Genomic DNA, 21,610 nt, shown 5'->3' with positions numbered 1-21,610 from the left:
ACAACATTTAGACTCAGATAGTTGTTTTTAAAAAGCACCTGGCAAAACAGAACCCTTGAAACACATGTGAAAAAAACAAAACTAAACAACCCCCCCCCCCAAAACCCCGATAATCATTTTAAGAACCTTGAAAAGATGTAGTTATATGTAAAGGTCAGATTTTTTTTCTAAGGCTGCCAACTTCTCCCAGTAGCAGTTTAATTTTATTTGCTTTTGTAGAAGGAAAACCTGTTTGTGTTCCCTGGGTGGTGAAGATCTACTTAGGATCCTGAGAACTGCGTGATGGTAGCACACGGGGACTGGAAGCTTCATTATCTTGGAAGGAAAACTTGCCATTGTAACTAAACCCAGACCTGGGGAACATGTACCATCATCTAGGATCTAGAACCTGCAGGGAGGATAATCAGAGGTTTTCTATACCGACCACAGCCCTGCTGTCAGAACCCCATCGGCTTCACTTGACAAGGGTAGACCTTGAAAAAATAATTATAAATCCTAAAAATTGGCATCATGCATGCCCATAATATATCGTGAAAAGGAGGAGGAGAACTTAGAATTGGGAATGTTCTAGAGGTTGCTGGCTTCGGAACATGATGGGAACAAATGAAAACTTTCAGTGCTCAACAGTGACATGATCTTTTAGGGAAATAATGTCCCTGGCTGGACACCCCTTCATTATTCAGGGACCCATGGAACAACAATTTCCCTGTAGCCCCACATCATTCTGACAAGGTCATGGCTGTGGCCTCAATGACCTCAGCACATGCCTACATGGAGGGGTGGCTGAGTACAGGATTTCTTGTCTTCCACACAGATGAGGGCTTAAGTCCAGACCCAGGACTAGGACAGGAATTAAATGAATATAGTTGTATATGGCAAAAAAAAAAAAAAAAAAAAGAATCCATTTCTTGAAAACGTCTCATTTAATGTAACTCAACAAATACTATTTATGACCTAGAGAAGACTATACATTATTGAAGAATCATATAGTAAAAAAATCAATTTTCTATTAAGTCTATGGCTTAATAGAAATTAAGTCTAATTTTTTATTAAGTCTATGGCTTTAAGGAAAAGATTGCAGCCTTTTTATATGCTGTTCATTTCCTTTGGTTCTATTTTACTGAATAAGTTAGCAATGAATGAGTTTGTTCTCATCAACCTGCACAGAAGCAAGAAGCTTAAAAGGAAGTCTTCCTAGACGTTCGCTGCCACCAAGGTGGTTTAGAAGACCAGGATCTCCCTCTGGGAGTCTAGTTCTCAGGGAACCTTGGATCCATGCTGGGATCTCCATTTTTCCATTCCACATGAGACACCCACTAATAGTCATTGGGACTACACTGGGCACAGATGAAGGTCACCTGAAGTCCACTACCGTTCGATATTGTCTATCCTAATATGTCTCTAATGTTTTTGTTTTCCAAGTCTGGTTCAAAATCTAAGGGCTAGAATAGATCTGAAAAGTTATCAAATACAACCCCGAGGTGCCATGTAATACTTCCTTCTAGAAGGTGCTTAACCAAGCACACTTAGTAACACCCTGTGCCTGGTTCGGGGAAACACAGCAAACCCACCAATAAATGACCAATGCTAGATTTTAGATGTGCCTAAAAGGCACATCAAAATATTTTCTTTGGAGAGCTTCATGTTAAGTTTCGAAGTAAATGAAATTTTCTTTAAGTCTAAAAAAAGAAAAAAAAAATCTCCCTGGCTTCCCGCTATTCAGTCAAAATGTAATTATTTAATAAATCATAATGAATATAATCACAAAATTACACAAATTATAGTTAGATAGGATTTCTCTCTTTTTTTTTTTTTCCCCTGGGAAAAGGGGAGATCTACTTAGCAGCAGATTTTAAATACACTATCAGTGGTGGGAAAAAAGAAAATCACACGGCAACACAAAGTGAATCTTCGCGACAGGCACCCTTACCAGGTCTGTGAAAGTGCTGGGGAGAACGAGATGTGGTTGGAGTGTAACTGTGGCGGCTGTAGACGGGGGAGTTGATGGAGCCCTGGCTGGTGGACCGGTGCATCACCCGGTCCCTCGAGTCCTGGTAGCCCTGGAAAAAAAGAGCGAGAACGTGGGCGCATCAGACACACATTCAGGCTATCATTGGGTCCCAGTGACATCCAGTTCTACAAGGACTGCCTGATGTCGACCTGTTCATACATTTTAGGGTCATATCCCTCAATACGTATACAAAGAAGCATTCTGCGGTTAACACATTTTGTTTGAAACCTGTAGCTCTTGCATTTCCCCAAATTTTAAGATGTAAAATGGTAAACTCCCATGTTGCTAGACCTCTGGGAAAAAGAGAATACCCTGATGGCCACACTGGTATGGTGCCATTCAGTTTTATAAAGTATGTTCAGCATTTCATCTGATTTTCATAGCAACAAAAGTAGAACACAAGGTATGACCTCCCTTCTCCACAAATTTAAGATGTTTCCGAGCAGGTAAGAGACCCTTGTGTAGGTGTGTAGGTGTGTAGCTCGCATAGGGCAGAGCCTGCTTCAGAACCTGCCTCCCGGCTCTCATTTCACCCTTTGCTCTGGCCACCAACCCACACTGTCTATAACACTGATCTGGTGACATTTTAAAGTGATTTTCCTGAAGAACAAGCTGCTGGTGGCCTCAAACCCAGGAAATCCTACTTCCCACTTTGAGAAACATATCCCAAGGAGAAAATAAAAAGTGATCTCCAAATGGGAAAATCTCAAAGATATTTATAATACCACCATTTATAAAGATTAAACTTTCTCAACAAATCGGGGAATAATGAAGTCAATTAGGTGTATCCATTCAATGGATACACTGTATACCCACTATCTCCAAAGCCAGAAAAGAGCAGATTAGATGTGAAGTACAGAAAAAATCATACACACATAAACGCAACATAAAACAGTTCAAACAATGAAAAGGGTAGGAAAGAACGTTCTCCATTTTAGGAACTGGTTGTCTTACGAAGTTTACAACAGAAATACAAGTTTGGAAGACAGAATGGAAAAATGCCTGAATTAAAAACTCAGTAATCAGGGCTGTGTGAAATGTGAGAGCAAATGGCAAGGAAACTACGGTTTGATTCTAGTTGCTTAGAACAATAAGTTATATAAAAACAAAATAAAAAGAAGTCCCTAAACAATGTGCTTCAACTTTGCAACTGGTTGATAACAGAAGTTAATGCTTCATAACTTCTGTCATTAGAATACTAACAGAAATTAGTATTTCACAGCCCTCAGTCACAAACATCAGAATGCTACAGAGTTTTTACTAGGTTAAATTATAATGGTTATCTAAGATCAATCCAGTTTTACGTAGAGTATCCAGAAAGTTGCTTGAAGACAAGACTCACTGATTTTTCATTCATTTTAAATTTTTTAAGGTTTTATTTTATTTCTCAGAAAGAGAGGGAGAGAGAATCTGAAGCAGACTCTCTGCTGAACACAGAGCCCAATGCGGGGCTCGATCTCACAACTGTGAGATCATGACCCAGGCCAAAGTCAGGATGCTTAACTGGCGGAGCCACCCAGATTTATTATTTTTATTATTATTCTTTTTTTAGATGGGAGTAGACCCAACACCTGAGGCGTTGGCTCACTGGATACTAAGGAAATGCAGAACAGTAAGAAGCATTCTAAACACACGATCCCTTGGTTATTGTTCTCTGAAGAAGCTAAAATGAAGAAAAAGTGCTGGGTCAGACCCTGGCACTGGACCACGTTCAGATGTGAGTCAGCCTGAGCCTAGGTCGCTAGCCTGGAAGGCCCCTACACCCTGCCCCAAAAGGGAAAAAATTAGGAGAGACCAAGGAAAGTCCTTCTATGGGCTCCGGTCACCAAGCAGGCAGTCGGCGTGGGACCGGGGCAAAACCGAGGAACTCTGGACGAGGAGGGAGAGTGTGAAGTTGTTGAAGAACCGCTAAGACGGTTGTGAGAATAACTAATCCGGGGCGGTGTCTGGTTTTGACACCAGACAGGGCGGAAGGCGTGTGTACAGACTGAGAAGGGACCTGGGGCTCACCGTGGAAGGACCACGGATGGCGCCACGTGATCCACACCGGAGTTACTCCCAAGGGAACGGCGGGCCTGGTGGGCCGGATACAAGCCATTGTGAGATTTCTTTACCCTGAGGAGCGGGACAAGACTATGGATTTGAAACAAAAGGGAGTGTCCTCCCCTAAAGACGGCTCTGCTTACAGAATGCTCAGTGACCACCGGAGGCCATTTCTGATAGTCCAGGATGCTGGGCCTCAGATCAATTCCATATGGGGAGGGGAGCACCCCCAGCAGGACGGGTGGTCTCACTCCCCGCAAACCCTTCCTGGGCACTTAGAGGCAGAGGCTCAGATTACTGTATGGCTGTTTTTACCCCCAGTCTCACTGTAGAAAACACTGACTACTGTGTCTTAGAGTCATCTCACATGTAAGGGATCCGACATGCATCACAATTTTGCACCCAGTTTTTGTTGTTGTTGTTTTGTTCAACGTCCTTCCTTAAAAACTCCAGTCTAGGAAAAGTCCAGGTAACTCCCAAATCCCATCTGTTATAATGTCCAACAATGGTACTTACTTCTGCTGAGGGAGTAGGAGACAAAGTCCTTGGAGACTAGAAGAATAAAAGAGAATCGAAAGTTACAGTGGATACTGATTTGTTATCAGTTTAATTAGTTTATCAGAATCCCCTGGAAACCATACCGCATCCACACGCCTGCTCCCCTCGTCCATCCCTGTCTTCTGATTCGGTAAGTTGAGTGTGGGGCTCAGACAGGAGCATGACAACCAAGTTCCCAGGAGCCTGACTCATGTCCCAGCCTAAGAACTATGGGTTTTGAGAAAGACGTAGTTGTACTTTCATGCTTAAGTTAGACAAACTGGAACTACTTTTCCCTCTATGCTCAAACTATGCTCAGTTTACTATTATGAGTCATGGTGTCTACTGGAACACAGAATTTTATAAACATGGTTGTTGGCTCAATTATAATCAGAGCAATCACGTAAAATCATTTGCTGCATGACATAGACCAGGGATGACCAGGTCTGTGGGATCCCACCCTGATGGGCTTGCCAACATGACCACATTCACCTGGCTTCCAACCTTGCGGGCACAAAGGCTTCCTTGGGGGCAGTGAACAGATCAAACCCTCTCTCACCCCAGGGCCTTTGCATCTGCTGTGCCCTCTGCCAGCAGTGCCTTTCACTCAGAACCTGCCGGGCTTACTCCTCTTCTTCAGTGAGGTCTCATGTGATACACACAGTGCCTTCTGTGACCGTCCTATCTGAAGAAGGAACCCAGTCCTACACGCTTTCTCCTTATTCTGCTTCGCTTTTCTGCTAGCACTACACCCTGGAGAAGGGTGTTACGTATCTGCTGATGGTCTGTCTCCCATATCCCACTGCAAGTTCCACGAGGGCAGGAACTCTGTTTCTTTATAGCTACTTGTATTCCAAGGGACTAGAGCAGCTCCTGGCACCTATGAGGTACCCAACAAATATTTCCTAAATGAATGAATGAAATGTTTACAATTAAAACGCAAAAAGCATTTAAATGGAATTGAAATGCAAACAAAGCATCCTGAAGAACAGAGCTAGATTTCTCAGCATCCCAGTTTTCCCCTCACTCCAAGGTCACAAGATGCCACTGGGCTCTCCTGGCACAGCACCTTCCTCAAGCCCCAAGGTCTCGAGACAGCTACAGCCTGTGTTGGGGTTGGTAGTGGTGGGGGTGTCTAAGCTGGGGAAAGACAGGCTCCTTGAAGTGCAGAGCCAGGCCTGACCCTGCTGACAGCAGGCCTCCCGATCCACCCCCTTCTCATGTTTCCTGGAGGTGCAAACGGCTACACAGAAGGTCAAGTTTATTCCTCCAGTGTTTCTAAATTGGCAATCTATGGATTCTAATAAGTAGAGGAATAAAAAATCAAACAGCGTGTGTCAAGTTTTCTACGTTGCAAGATTCTTGTGTTGGGGAAGAGACGGAGAACATGTGTTCTGATCTGGGGGCAAACTCCCATCAAGATTCCGTGCTCCGAAAAACCCACAGGTCATCATTCTGGGTCCTGACGGTAATGATGCTGACCACGAGAGTGGCCAACAGTTTTGTTGAGCACTCACGGGCCAGGTACCGTTCTAATCTAAATATTTCACTGAATCACAGAAGACCTCTGAGGCAGGTGTTACTCCCTTGAGTTTACAGATAAGGAGACTGAAATACATATTTTCCCCAAAGTTGTATGGTTAGTAAACAGAAGTCTGACTCTAAACCCTGAAACGTTCACTTCAAAGCCCAAACTCTCAAGTGCTTGATGTTTTACTGCTCAAAACGGAGCCACCGGGAAATAGATATGTACCCCCAAACCTAAAACACCAAAAAACAACTCACCTCCCCCTTGCTTGGACAACCTGAATATGAGCAAATTCTCATCTACTTGCTCCAGGCCCAGGCCCTGTGTACCCTGTTCAGGAACTGTCCTTTTCCTTGATTTTCTACACAGCTCTCCAGGCGGGGCCCCATGGCAGCTCACAACCCAGCACACCACCACCACCACCCCCCGCCGCCCCCCCAGTGTGGCTGCAGATGCAGTTACAAGTATATTACCACTAGGGGGCACTACATGAAAATAGATATCACTTCCTGTCCAATGGGCCATTTCAACCCCAAATTGAAAAATAAGTGAATGAACAACATATATTACAATTACGAATACATACAAATATAATTATTAGACATGTCATATATACATGTATTACTGAGAACAAATGAAACAGAATCACCATGTTTTCATGGCTTTTCTTCATCTAAGATCTCAAAGCACTGTGTGGACATGTTAGGTAGTTTACAGTCTGTTTTAACCTTGGGTTGACAGCTAATTTCAGTCCAATATTTGGGTAACATCTCTCTGACTGGACTCAAATCAGTGTATAGAGGATTCCAATTTTAAAAATAAAAGGGAAAAAGGTTTAAAGTGAGTTGAACAGGCCAGGAGAAACAGACCAGAGCCCATGCAACCCAGGTAGGGAACCCCCAAACCTGGGAAAGGATGGGGAGGACCCCAAGGGGCTGAGCGGCTGTGCTCCAGCCTCTGGACCATTAATGTTCAGAAAGCATTACTAAGCCCCAAGAGGACAGGGAATGACCACAGCAGCAGCTGTCATTTGCTGAACATTTACCACGACTCTCTCAGGTAATTGCTTTAATAGAGTAGTTTATACAGATTAGTTTTAATAGACAATGAATGATCTAAATAGTCTATAGATACTAACCTTTAAGAGATCATTTATTTAATCTTTACTAACATCCTGTGAGGTAGATTCTGTCATCCTGTGTTACCGATGAAGAAACCAGGGTCAGAATGGTTACCACATGGCCAAAGTCATCCAAGTGGCACGTGGGGTCCCCAGGTTGAGCCCAGATAATTTGATTCCAGAACCCTGGCTCACATCACTGTGCCACACCATGGTCTCCGTCTCTCTGCTGTTTCTGTTCTCTCACAGTCTAACTATCTTAAGATGTTGCACACAGCGGCTGTCCTGAGGATGTATGTTCTCTTCCTCATGATCCCCATGACTGTACCTCAGATGGTACCCCCAGGAGACCCCCAGAAGACTCCCTCACTCCCTCTACCCAGCTCACAGAATCTCCCCTGTGAATTCTGACTTACTCCCCAGTATGTCCGCTCTGCCATCCCACAACCTGGTACCAGCACTCATTCATGCTTCCCCGCTGTTTTCTCTGGCTGCTCTGTTCTCTCAACCCTCTGTAAACTCCGGGGTCAGGGATGGTGTGAGAGATTTCTGAGCCCCTCAAAGCACCTGGTACAGAAGCCTGCAAACAGTAGGCAATCAAAAGAACCCTCTGACTTATTGTGATTCCAATCAGTCATTCTTATACACATGATGAAAGAGAAGTTGCTGTATAAACACAGCTTCTAGAATGTGTTACCTCTCCCAGGCTCTGCCTCTCCTGTTTGTCATCATAGCCGGAAGTGTAGAAAGGCTCATATGTAATAAGATCTGGACGTTCAATATCATAAATTGCCTTGACCTTGGGGATGGCTGCTAAATCCTTATAATCCAGGATTTCATTGTCCACTTTTGCCTGGCCAAGTTAAACAGAAAACAAAATCACTTTTCAGTCTCATCTCTTTGGAAAACTGTTAGTACATTTCATGTCCTGTTTGAAAGGTAAAGACCTTAAAAAGAAACAAAAATCAAAGCATTTTGCCTTAGAAGGTTGCCTATTTATACCATATATTAATCATGTTTTATTAAAAAAAAAAGTCACCAAAAGCTTAGGAAAAAGTCTGTGCAGAATAAACCAAGTAGAAACGCCTTCAAACCTTCAGGATCATTTTCCTAAATTTATTACAGAGATGGAGAAGCTCAAACAGATGGTCAAAAAAAAAAAAAAAAAATCCTCCCAGATGGCTAAAAACAAGAACTGCGTATTTGATAAACTAAATATTTAAATATCTCGTGGCAGAATTTAAGAATACTCAGTATCAGCCTTACAAAATGTTTAATTAATCCCCAAGTGTCTATATCCAACAATTTTTCAAGTCCTGCATGGTATTACTGCATTTTATAGGTCATTGACATCGATGGTCACATTTGTATATAAATTTAATTACCTGAAGGAAAACAGGATTGGGAAGGCTGATCTTCAACAATGAAAACTGGATCTCGTAACAGAAATAGAAATCATTTCAAATTATTCTACTCTGGATTACCCCCCCCCCATTACCATCTGCTATTTTACCTGTCCCGAAAGGAAGGGTCTTTGCCAGAAGTTAATACTTACATAGATAGTATGACCCGGGGAGCCAGGGATACTGGAGCTTGGTCTAGAATAAATGCTTTCAGAGGAAGTCCTGGTAGGCTGTAAATAAAAAGTGCCTTGTAAGATTTTAGACTGTGGCTTCAGAATCAAGAGTGACCCGAGTCCCTAGCATTTACTCAAAACTAAGCTGGTTAGAAAAGATCTGTGGCTTTTCTGAGTAAAGGAAAATATAACCTAGACAGAAAGTTTAAAGAGAACCAGCTAAGCAATTAGCCTTGAGAATGCATTTGGGGACTTGTCACCTTCTCTTCCTCGTCCCCTCCAAGACCTTCTGGCTCTGCCTTCACGACACCTCCCTCTGCCTCTGTTGCCACCATCCCAGCCCCAGTCTCCAGCTCCACTCATCTGGACTGTTGCAATGACTTTGCCTGAGGGTTTCCTGCCTCCATCTCGTCAAATCCATTTGGTACCCAGAGACCAGAGAGATCTTTTTCTTTTAGGATTTCATTTATTTATTAGAGAGGGAGAGTGAGAGAGCATGAGTGAGGGGAGGAGTGGAGGGAGAAAGACAAGCAGACTCTGTACTGAGCACAGAGCCTGATGCGGGACTCGATTCCAAGACCCAGAGATCATGACCTAACTGAAGTCAAGAGTCAGACCCTTAACCAATGGAGGCACCCATGCAGGCACCCCCCAGAGAGACCTTCAAGAACAGAATTTGGTCACTACTCTGCTTTTGGCTTCAGCAACCACTTAAAATCACAACTCCCAGCACCTCAGGGTTTTGATCCTGTTCTCCTCTCCCACCCTCTCACTTCCTTCCCACCATCACTCATGGAGTATGACGCAGGTTCCTGCTTCAGGATTCTTATCCTCGCTCTTCCCTCTGCCTGAAATGCTCTGATCCTCGATTTTACATAATTTTTTTTCCTTCCTCTAGTTTTGGCTTTAAATGTCACCTCCTCAAAGAAGCCCTCCCTGATCTTTCAACCCAAAATGGTTACCCTTATTTTCTGTCAGTGTTTTCCTTCATGAATAGCCCACAGCTATGTGACAGATGAGGTGAAAGCAAAAGAAAAAAATGTGTGATCACCTAGCAGGGGAGAGTGTCCTTAGCTCCACAAGAAGCCTGCAGTGGCTCCATGTTGGGGTGGGGTAAGAGAGGGGGTAATGCAAGGCAGTCACACATCTTCAGGTACTGATGCTGGTATGACGAAGCCCTGTTTTCATTAGCGAGCAGCGAGGACATTGTGTGACCAGCCAGAGAGCACACTGAGCTGTGGGATCTCTCCCATGTCACACATCCTATTTTTGTGAGATACGGGTCAGGGATACTTCCTGCCATCCTTTAATGATACCCTTGGGGATGGCTCTGAAGTATTGCAGGCTTCCTCTGCAGCAGTCCGCAGGACTGTGGCAGAGCTAACAGCGTGAAGAGTTATCCACGACAACCTTTGTTCAAGGCTTTCAGATCTGAACCACCTCCATTTTGCATACACCTGTCTCAAGTTCTCTGATTCCAGAAGAAGTATTTTCGATTTTTATAGTCAGACTGTGTTCAAAGTCAAATCAGCCGGTCACCAAACCTGCCGATGCTCTGGCTCCCGTGGAGAGTTCTGTCTGCCGGGAGCATCTCCAGACCCATCAGCACTGGGAAAGGCTCAAGATGTCTCTTGGACATTCAGAAATTGCTTTGTTTCATTGCATTTACTGTGGCTCGCTTTTGCTTCACTTGGGTCTCCTTAGTTAGAATCTATTTCCATACACTTCCTACTTGCTTATAGGTTGAGTTACATCCTTATTTTCTTACAATGGCCCTTTGTTCTGCTTTCCCGAATAAAATGAGATGGTGGATAAAACACGACTCCATGTAGTATAATAGAGGGGGGTTAGGAGGCTGGATTTGGAGTCAAGGGATTTAGTTCAAAACCTTGCTCTCCTAGCTGTGTGACATTCTGAGTTTTCCTGTTTCTCTCCTTTCTCGCTTTCTCTCTTCCTTTTTGACTTCCTTAAGTTTCAACTTCTCATTTCTAGAATGGAGTAGATGGTACTAACACCTAGTTCATAGGGTCAGAGGAAACAACACCTGTAAAGCTTCAAGCACCTCGCCTCGCACAGGGCATGTACCCACTTCCAGCATCTTCCAGACACTGGACCTTAGCCGGGATTTCTTCATCTGTTAATCTCACATAGCGGAGGAGACCACCGCCTCTGTTTCGCTCTTCGTGACAGAAGGGTCCTTTCAAATGTGAGCTCCGTGCATGAGATGTCCGCAGAACTCTCTACAGCTACTGCATTTGTGTGCCTTCCCTTCGCAACTCAGGCACATGAAGTCATTTACCTCCGTCCACGGGGCGGCAGTCAGATAGCCTGATGCCCTTCCCCTTTCCGAGAGCTCTGTGAAGTGACTGCGTATCTGCCCAAGACGGTGACTTCTAAAGCGCAGGTCTCTGGTTTATTAATTTATGCCCTTCCCCCGCCGTATGGCAAAGACCTTGCACGAAGGCCTGTCTTATCTGCTGGAATGGTCCCTGGTGTGCTGCCTCTTCAGCCGTGCTCAGGTATCAGACAGCGCACACGGATCGCTGGCTTTTCTGCCATAGTCCAAATGGCTCCCAAAGTGTATGAGCTCACCTGGTGGAGGTTGGAGGTCCCTCCTTCATGAGGATAGTTAAGATTACTTTTTAAAACTCAACTATTAGTTTGGGTATTTTAATCTTAAGTATTTGGAATTTTGTATTTCGATTTTAAATATCTAGAATTATAAAAATGTTCAATTTTAAATGAACAACTTTGTTATTAAAAGGAATTCTTTTATTCTTCTGGCTGTATCCCTCCCCCCTCATTAATAAATAACTTGCTGAGGGTCTCTGATGGCCAAGAGAGCTTCAAAAGGGACACAGCTGTCTTCCAATATAGCAGCTCAAATCCACTCCAACTGAAACTCATTTAACCTGAAAAGCAACAACTTTCTGCCACGCTTTCCCTCTTTCAAATCCCACTGACTGTTTCTTCTTTACCATGAACTTAACTCTACTGTCACCCAGCTGGGCTAGAACAAAGTTTTGCAGATGATCCACATTTCCACAGATGATCCTTATATGCAATTATTTAACCTACATTAATTACGATTTCAACCCATTCTGATATCCAAGTTAACAACAGTGACTCTGTAATTACTAATTGAGTTCAATAACCCAGTGGGTCAGCAGCCTTTGTGAGCCTCTACTAGAGTTCCACTGAACAAAATTACTCTCTTGTCTATACAGTTGACCCTTGAACAATGCCAAGTTTAGGAGCATTGACCCACTGGGCAGTGGAAAATCCACATGTAACTTTTGACTCCCTCCAAAACTTAGCTACCCATACCCTACGGTTGGAACGAAAGCCTTACTGACAACATAAACAGTTGAGTAACACATATTTTGTATGTTATGTTTATCACATACTATATTCTTACAAGAAAGTACATTAGAGAAAGGAAATGTAATTAAGAAAATCCCAAGGAAGAGAAAATACATTTAGAGTACTGCAGTGTATTTACAAAAAAATGAAGTGTATGAGTGGACCCATGCAGTTCAAACTCATGTTGTTCAAGGGTTAACTGTATTCTAAATGAAGATAATTTCTAATACTTATCTTCAAAGGTATGCCCCCTTCTACAGAGAAAGGAAACAATCTATTATTAGAAGTAGATGCAATTTACTTATTTTACTGAAAGCACCTTTTCCCTCATGCCTTATGGAAAAACCAAACTTGAAAGCACAGGTGGAAATTTCAATTCTATTTTTTAGTGCCATCTTTAGCCAAAAAAAAAAAAAAAAAAAAAAGGCAGGGAAAGGGTGAAGGCACAGTAGATGATACAGAGAGGATTACAGACAGGCTGTGATCTCTCAAAGTATTTTGCTAATACAACTAGGTGAAGAATTTAATCCTTATTGTGGCCAACAGCAGGAAAGGAGCTTCAGGAAGAAACCCCTATTGTGTGTGGCTGTCCCAGCCCGCTCTCTCACCCAGGGGTCCTTGTAACCTACATTTATCTCCCCAGGACATGTTCACGGACCCACTTTCAATTTCAAAAAGGTTTTTTATTTTTCTCAAAAAAAAAAAAAAATCAAGAAGTTGATTTCTGAGTAGTTTGTTTCAAGAAGGAAGAGAGAAAAACGGCCTATGATCACTCACAGTAGTTGCCTAAAAATACACGTCTCTTTGCTTTCTTCATGAAGTCTTTTTAAAAGCTCTCTAACCGCCTTACAGCTGAGCTTTCCTCTATGCCTTGACTTGGTCCATCTGTCCCCCCCATTCAGAAGGCACAGTCACAAAGTGAGAATGACACTGAAGACATCTTTTTATGGGGCCACATGGCGCTCGTCCTTCTTCAGGTACTCGCCATTAAAACACTTACCAGAGCTCTGCCTGGTGAGTAAGCAGAGAAGTAACATTTTCCATGGACTTTCACTATGGGCCACCATGCACATGGCCAGGCCAGGGAGAGCCCGAGAGCACTCTGTTGCCCCCCACCTTCCCCCTTTCAGCAGGAGCAGGGGTGTGACAACTACCCATCTAATTTGCATTCCTCTAAAGCCATGCTCTAAGAAGGGAGAGAAACTACAGGCAACTGGCAACCGGATGGGAAAGAGCTGACGAACCCCTAGGGGACAACTACCTACACAAGGTGATCAACGCCTTATAGGAAGTGCTGCTGGGACTGACAGTACCTGCCTTGGGTTTTTGCTGAAGTTCACCAGACAAGGTGGTGATAATCGCCGCAGAAAAAGGAATACTTTTAAGATTTGCATACATTGCATGTTCACTGCTAAGTCAAGAAAGGGTGAAATTAACTCCTTTGGAGAAAGGGGTTTTATGTTTCAGAGGAAGCAGGAGGGGTTCAGGGGAACAAAGTCCCTTCTCTGGAGAGTTTCACAAATGCCATCGGCCTTTACTATGGCCAAAAGCCCTATGTCTTTCCTGTATAAATCTTCACCCCTATACATCCTGATGCAAGATAAAAACATAGCAAAAAGAATAAAATATTTGAATAAAGCAAAAGCCTGGAATAAAGCAGTATGTACCGTAGTGATGTTAATGAAACAATAACATTATGTCCTCATTCTAGACATATATAAAGCCTCCCATTAGCTCTCAAAAAATATGCACACATATAAAAAATATGTTTGGTATATTATAGGTTTGCGTGCATACGTTATAATAGTGAATGTTAGTTTCAAAAGAAAAAAACAAACTCATGCCCATTTTGTATGGCAGTCCATTCATGCTTTAGCCTCCAAAGGCACATCAGAGAAGCTCCTTTCTAGAATATAGCCAAGTGGTCCGATGTAGATTATAATAAACTTGGTCCTGGGAATATCATCTGCTTTGTCTGCAATGAATTACAGCAGAAATTAGAAATATTCAGTACTGAGTTTTACGTCCAAAGTTCACTATTCATATACAACTTTTCCAAGCAAGTAAAGCTGAGTATGTTTTTCTTAGGCAATTCTACTTCATCATTTTCTTTTAACCTGTACCTCAGTGTGAGGAAAAAAGGAGCGACTACAGAATATAAGTAATAAAATTACTTTCCTCCTATCAAGTTCCTTCACAGCAAAACCAGGGCTTACTTCTCGGGCACAGAGGGCTGAATGTTCCTGCAAGGAGTACAGCTGGTTTACCTAGTAACTAAAAGGGTCTGATACTATCTGGTGAAATGAGCTGCCTCTGGAAGCATCTAAAAGATCAACATATATGTGTGACTTGAGAATCGCCTTGGCATTTCCAGGCTTCTTAAAAGTTCTGGTGAGCTGTTCCTCAATGGCCAATGGGTAAAGAGGGGCCTTGTCAAATGGCCTGTTTCTCTGCCAGGTCCCCAGCTCTTTACAGCCTTCTGTGATGGAGCTGAAGTTGACTTCATTGATATTTACGGTCAGATAATGGGAATCAGATGTCCCTTTTGAACCAGGCTGGGAAGAGAGTGGTTATTAAAAACAGAGCTCTCTCTCTAACCCACCACTACCTAAGAGGCTCCCCATCTTTGAAACTTAAGGGTCTGAACCAAACCCAAGAATCTCACACTTGATGATGGTATTTTTGTTCAAGTCATGAAAATGCATCAGTTGGCTACAGCCTCAGGCTAACAAAAGATAATACTATTGGAGTTATAAAGAATACTTTGGGGAAATGACCCCAAAACTATTGAAAAAGCCACTGCTTGCCAAACAGCGATTCTAATTCTGAGCAACACTCCTCTGTGGTGGGGACCAGCTTCTGCTCTTCCACTGGATTCATGAGACGGTAATTTCACTGCGTATAAAATCTCCACCACTGGGGCTGAATGAGCTTTAGGACAGAACGAAGATCAGAATGACAAACACAAGTCAGGAGTGTGACCCAGTACTGTGGGCCAACCCAATGCACCCCAGGCCCGGACTCTGCAATTAAGTCTTGCTGCTGATGTCTGGGGAGCGCTGTGGGCTGATCTCATTCTCTGGATGAAGAAACTTAGGGGCTTGATGTCTAAAAGGTGTCTTTCCGCTCTGAATGTAGATACCTCTAACTCTCTTCCAAATCATTTAAAGAAAGAAGGTGAAGTCATAATAAAAGTACAGTCAGCAACTGTCCTCAGCCTTGGCGTGGTCCTGGCAGGCACGGACAAAAGGTGTAGGCACAGAGCCCAGACTGAAGTGTTATGTTGTAACCTCGAATTGTGAGCAGAGCTAAAAAATGGGTTTCCTCTGGGCTATGATAGGACTGCGGAAAATTATTATAATTTAACAGGTTTCAACGGATTCTGTGAGACCCCTAAAGAAGGTCAAGTAGGTGCTTGAGAGCCCAGGCTCCTTCCTGCTTCACTGGTCATCTGGCGAGCTGGCCAAGCCCTCTCCTGGCTTCTGGACAGTCCTGCAGGTCAAGCAGCTCTCTTTCTCAGACACATCAGATGGAGCCAGTATGCAGGGCTCCCCTCCTGTCTTCCTAAATTCCTCTGTGCTGTGGTGGAAAGAACACAACTTATGAACTCAGAGACCTCTCTTACTGTCTTCACTCCTCCACTTACTGGAGGGCTAACTCTGAGCAAATTACTTAACCATGATGGGTCTCAGTCTCTCATCTGTAAAATGGGGCCAAGGACAGCTACCTCACAGGGATTCTTAGGGAGAGCACATCAGAGTGTATTCAAATCTCCTGGCCTCTGCACAGCAGGTGCCTGGTTCCTCTCATTTCCTTTCTCACTTCACTATTGGTTTCTTGAGCCGAACCACTCCCTTCCCAAGCACTGTGTCCTCCGGGTGTGCTGGTGCTCTTCTCCTCACCAGTCCCAAGCCTTTCTCATCATCTCCATGTGTGTTCATCTCAAATGACCTCCATCATCCAACGTCAAGGTCACTTTCCCCAGGAAGTGCCCCTTGAGAGCCTTTCTCTCATCTGAGCTTCCCAGACCTACGTGATAGGTTTCTACACCATTTTATAATTATTTATCTATTATTTACCGGTCTTCCCTGCTATCCAGCCTAGCACTCACTATTCCCGGGTGTCTGGCAAATATTTGTTCAATGAACAAATGTGTAAATACAGGACCAAAAGGGGAGCTTCTACTGGGCTCACTTGAATGAACATAATGCTGGAGCCAGTTCTCTAAATGAAAACAATACTCAGGAAACAGCCAGAACGTGAGATGCACTCCGTGGGGTGAGAAAAAGCATCTGCTTCTGCGGGAGCCAGAGAAGTTATGGGGGAAAAGCAGCACGGAGAGGACAAGCGACAGAAGCCTGGGGCCAGGACAGCGGCTCGAAGCCTCAGCCTAGACACAGCGCCAACCTGCAGAGACGGAGACCGTCCTGTGCGTCGAACCAGACTTTTGGGATAAAAGAAATCGGATGAAGAACGATGCGTGTTTGGCAGCTGCCATAAAACATGAAAAAAGGGAAGAAATGAACAAAGAAATATCCTCAGTTTAGAAACACTATACAAACAAAACAAAACAAAACCTTTGGGAAAATGAATTTGATAGTGACTGTCAAGGGGCATCACTTTATAGTTTGTGTGTGTGTGTGTGTGTGTGTGTGTGTGTGCATGTGTTCAAGGCCCCATGTGTAAAAAGCATATTTACTGCTCTTCAAGTTACAGTTTATTTACCTACATTCTAACCCCCCATGATTCCCTTCATTTCCAGTTAGACAGTTTCATATATGAAGATTAAGAAGCCAGTGAAGCCATTGAGAGATGTCTTTAAGAATCTATCATTATAAATGGTCTGTGAGTTCTTAAATACCAAGAATGTAGATTACTCAGTAGGGTTGCAGAAAAATTCTTAAAACATTTTCATTTTGCTATGGTAACTGCACTGATGTGGTACCCCATGAAAGGCTTGGAAATCCTGGCTCAAGGTCTGTGATCTGTAGACACACCCTTAAGAGAGGACAACATTCATTCCCTTATTCAAAAAATGATTCCCCTTTAAACCCCACCAATGTCAGCACACGCCCTATTCAGGGCACTGGGACCTCTTCCCCGCTGGAGTGCTTTGTCCTATGCACTCCTTGGCTTCCCAAATGTGAGCAAGCTGAGGGTTGGACTGACCTCCCAAGTGGTTGAATGTTGGCTTTAGGAGAAAAGTCTTGGAATTTTCTGGAAAACTTGACTAAAGGAAGAAAAACTAACAGCTCTTCTTGGCCAGAAAGAGGAGAAGTATTTCACTCATTGTTTTCACAAGCTTATCCAGAGAGTTCTATCAAGATGCAATCAAGAGTGGTTTTTTCCTTTCTTTTTAAAATATCATTTTAGTCACACTATCTGCAAACTCAAGCGATTCTTACAGAGAAAAGACATACATTCCATGCAGTCTGGTCTCATTAGCATTCTTCTCCTCATCTCACAAAAGACTTCATCAGAGATGAAGTGAAAATGAATATTCAAAAAAACTGAAAGCAACACAGTAGAGAGAGTACAAACCACTAGTTAGTTGGGTGTTTTCTGGGAAGCATTCCCAAGCTACGCTATGAATTTTACATTCTTATGATAAAAGTGACAATAACTACTATCTTTAATGTTCTGGGATTTTAGAAAGATAACCCACTTCCAAAGCATCCATAGTTCCTCAAAAATCTCCGACTCTGGTGCCCAACACGGGTGACTGTTCCAGTGTGCACCTGCCTGGTGGGTGGACTTGAGGGTTATACACACATGTTCAAGTTGAAGCTGTTATGTGTCCACCATCCTGATACTGGAGGACAAATTCCTTTTCAGTTTGTCTTGTTTTTACTCCATTATTATGAGAATGAGGGTTTTTTTTTTTCCCTTTTCCATAGAAGTATGATGCCGATGGGGTTATAATGCAGAGCTGCTTACACCTATTAATGGCAGCTTAAGAAGACCTGATACCACACTCTAGAGTTTGGCTTCCAAAGTAACTTCAGGTCTTTCTTTTCCCTGAGATGCCAAGTGGAACACAGTCAAACTATAGTTTTTCCAGGGGTATCAGTAAGTCAGCTAAATCAAGAGCCTGGGATCCTATGGACTGGGATCCAGTGTGATTATTGCTCAGAAAATATTTCACAGTCCAAGGGAAAAACCAGGGGCATCTGATTAGGATACAGATAATGATACTGACTTATAAGCGTGTGCAACTCTTTGCTTCTGAAACATATAAAATAATGTCATCTGGAGGTTTTGTCAGGGCTGAATAAGACCAGGAGAAGGTTTTAGAAGTGAGAGGTGAAGAGGGTCTATCCTTTTGTCAGAGCACTTAGTGTTCAAGGACAGTTACTGAAACATTTTGATGTTACCTAAGAGTTAAGTTACTGGGATGCTTATTCACACTGACACTTTTGGGCACATCATTGTTTTCCCCAACGGTTTTCTCTGACAAACCATCAGCTTCTGGAGACAGAGGCTACTTAGAGAATTTGGATTTAAGAGGTCAGTAAAATGTACCATGGATGCAGAGTTTGGGTTGGGGCAGTACATTATGGACTAAGTACAAAAAAGTCTGGTAGGCCACCAGATGTCTGACTTAGAACTTGATGAATAATTTCTTCTCATCTGTATGTTTTGACTGTTCCTTGAATGCTTTCCTATGAACCTGACTAGCTTACTTTCTCCAATACAAACATTGGAACTAAAACCACAATCAGTTTAACATTGGAGGGAAGGGAACCTCCTTCCCTGGCCAAATGGTCTTTCAACTTGATCTGATCTTAAGGAAAAAAAAAAAAAAGACATGATAAAGTAATTTCCCCCAAACTCCAGCCCTGAGGATTAGTGGCAATGACACAGATGGCCAGCAAATGCACCTGGCACTACAGCTCTCATTGTTTCCTTACCCGCAGCTTTTCCTCAGTCTTCGTAGATTGCTTACAGTCGGGATGCCAAACGGTGGAACCTGGAAAGACACGATGCCCGCAGAGAGTTAAAGGAAATGGAAAGAAGACAAAGTCCTATTAGCCAGAACTTCTGAGAACAGTTCATATTCTTCTCTATCAGAGGAGAGTGTGAGAGCCCTGGGTCCAAGTGAATTATGGCAACTCTAACCACCAGGTGAGTTTTCCTCACCCAGTCTGAGCTCGCTCTAGAAAGGTCATAATTCTAGACCACAGAAACCACTAACAGGCATAAGAGTGTTCTGACGCAAGAGAGGTTTGATTCTTGACTGAGTGTTGTTGCTGTCATTTTGGACCATATTATTATCCTTTAAAAGTCACATCTGTGTGCTTACTACAAGCTGTATTTAATTTAAACAGAAGCCATAAACAATGTTTATAGAACATCAAAACAACCAAGCAATTTAGATGAGGGAAATAGAGTCAGACAGTCCATACCCAGAAGCAAAACTCACTGAATTTTTTATTGATCCAATCCACACGGTCATCTACAAAGATATGGAAAATTAAGCCAACTCGTAGAAAGGTCAAAAGTTATGTTATAAATGCAGAAGTCTTCTTTAACTTTTAACCCTTTAATTAACAACAATAAGAACAACAAAAGTCTCCACTCTCAAGTGAGTGAAATTACTAAGTGTCATTTTCTGTCCCTGAGTCAATACCTCACCTTCTCTGAGAATGAAGCCCTTCCTTGGAATGATGCCCGCATCCTAGAACTAAGCACAACACTTAAATCCCATAGAGGGCTCTTGTAAGAATTCAAGTCCTCCAGTATGACTTCGTAGATATGTATGTCATTTATACAGCTGTGGGTCAGACCTGTATGTAAGTCCTATGTTTGTGGAAGGAGATGTTTAAATATGGTTATGGGCAGAAGAGCCGTAGGAGCACTGGGTAAGACTTGAGCAAGTGAAGTTACTAAGTTGAAAGCAGTGAGTAAATGATACGAATTTACTAAGTCTCAGGAGGAACATCAGACCTGTTAAGTCTTTATCTCTTCAAGCAACCACCTGTGTATACTTGAAAATTCACCAAATTAAAAACTCTTGAATTATTTTACACCACTGAGCTAAAATAGATAAAATAATATTCATGACAAGGGTAATACCTTTCCTATCAGAATAATACTTTAATCCCTATTTAACAGTCATTCCTATCTTGCTTAACCCAGAGCCAATAAATAAATAAAAGAAAGAAAGAAAGAAAGAAAGAAAGAAAGAAAGAAAGAAAGGGGGAGGGAAAAAAAAAGGGGAGGGGGATGAAAGAAACAAACCAGACAGACACATAGTCCTTTTAGCATTAGTGTTTACTCTGAGGCTGGCTACAAAGCACAGGAAATCCTCTTAATGTGGGTGGCCCAGGAGCAGCACTCGCTCTGAAGGTTCTGCTGAGCTGGAGCCCTTGACCAGACCACTGGGTTTGCTCACAGGGTCACAGTATTCTCCGGAGGTCAGACACACAAGGACTGTGACGTGGGGAGCACGTCAGATGCTGAGGAAGATGAACTACTCTTTCTTCAAGGACATGTCGAAAAGGCAGGCAAAGAGCACCGAAGCCCAACGCTAGAAGCCATTTACAACCACCCCTGGAATTCTGAGGACAGCCCATCTTAACGGACGGTTGTTTATTTGTAGTATGAATATGTTCTCATTGGCGCACAGCTTGAAATCACTCTCTATTCAGGTTCCAGAAGCATGTGAACGTGCGGGGCTGCACCCAGAGCCTTTGAGTCTCAGTTCCCAGCAGACACGGGGTTGACACACACTCTTGTGTCTTTGCTTATGAGTGCTACCATAGACACACTAAATCTAAAACAAAGCCTGGAGACCAAATGGAGAATAAATATCGATTCCATGTTGAAAATGCAAAGTGACACCTGCCTATGGCTATGGAGACTCACAGCCGGCCCTCAGAGACATGTGTCATATAAAGTCCACATGAGACTATGGGTTTGGGGGCCTGTCACTTGCCTTTATTGAGCCCTTTAAAATTCAGTGACTTTTTTCATCAGAATTTTCCAGACCGATCATTAAACATGAGTGATATTTGGGTTGTCAATTTCTCATAGAGGTAGCATTTTTCAGAGTAGATAAGGCTTTGCTTTAATATTCAAGAATCATTTCCATTGACTTTTCTTCATTGTATAAAAACAAAATAGAGAGCAAAGGAACCATTCATTAAAAATACACGTAGTGTTAAGTGCAGAGAGACAAAGAAGTGAATGTGAAGGCAGATGAGACCTGGTAATTACCAAACTGAATGAGCACCAGCTTCCATGGTTCTCGTTAATTTTACTGATAAGCCCTTGTCGATTTAATGACTCTTTCTCCGGCTAAAAATAGTAAAATGTTTGCGCAGATGGTGCTGTTTGACTGGAAGAGAATCCTCCCCCAAGCTTCTCGCTGAGAAACGTCAGCATTTTAGGGGAGATAAAAACTAGTCATGGTTGTACACTGGGAAAATT

The 21,610-nt window shown here is 42.9% G+C and overlaps 1 protein-coding gene across 19 annotated transcripts in view; it reads right to left on the bottom strand.

The window, feature by feature from the left end:
* Positions 1-21,610, bottom strand: part of ABLIM1 (actin binding LIM protein 1) — a 287,987-nt gene that overhangs the window by 29,191 nt on the left and 237,186 nt on the right. For 11 of the 19 annotated variants that reach the window (XM_032879207.1, XM_032879243.1, XM_032879188.1 and 8 more), the window contains exons 8-13: positions 19,090-19,148; positions 16,586-16,669; positions 8,795-8,872; positions 7,937-8,092; positions 4,571-4,606; positions 1,931-2,060 (exon numbers count right to left, since the gene is read on the bottom strand). In XM_032879207.1, coding sequence (XP_032735098.1) covers positions 1,931-2,060; positions 4,571-4,606; positions 7,937-8,092; positions 8,795-8,872; positions 16,586-16,669; positions 19,090-19,148 — 543 coding nt within the window. The remainder of the gene's footprint in view (positions 1-1,930; positions 2,061-4,570; positions 4,607-7,936; positions 8,093-8,794; positions 8,873-16,585; positions 16,670-19,089; positions 19,149-21,610) is intronic. The other 8 variants (XM_032879287.1, XM_032879217.1, XM_032879324.1 and 5 more) reach the window with 1 other exon arrangement.

This window comes from Lontra canadensis, unplaced genomic scaffold (assembly GCF_010015895.1).
Source record: "Lontra canadensis isolate GAN:19392208 unplaced genomic scaffold, GSC_riverotter_1.0 scaffold3, whole genome shotgun sequence".
Lineage (NCBI taxonomy): Eukaryota > Metazoa > Chordata > Mammalia > Carnivora > Mustelidae > Lontra > Lontra canadensis.
Note: the sequence above shows the minus strand (reverse complement) of the source record. Positions and strands in the feature narration are given on the sequence as shown.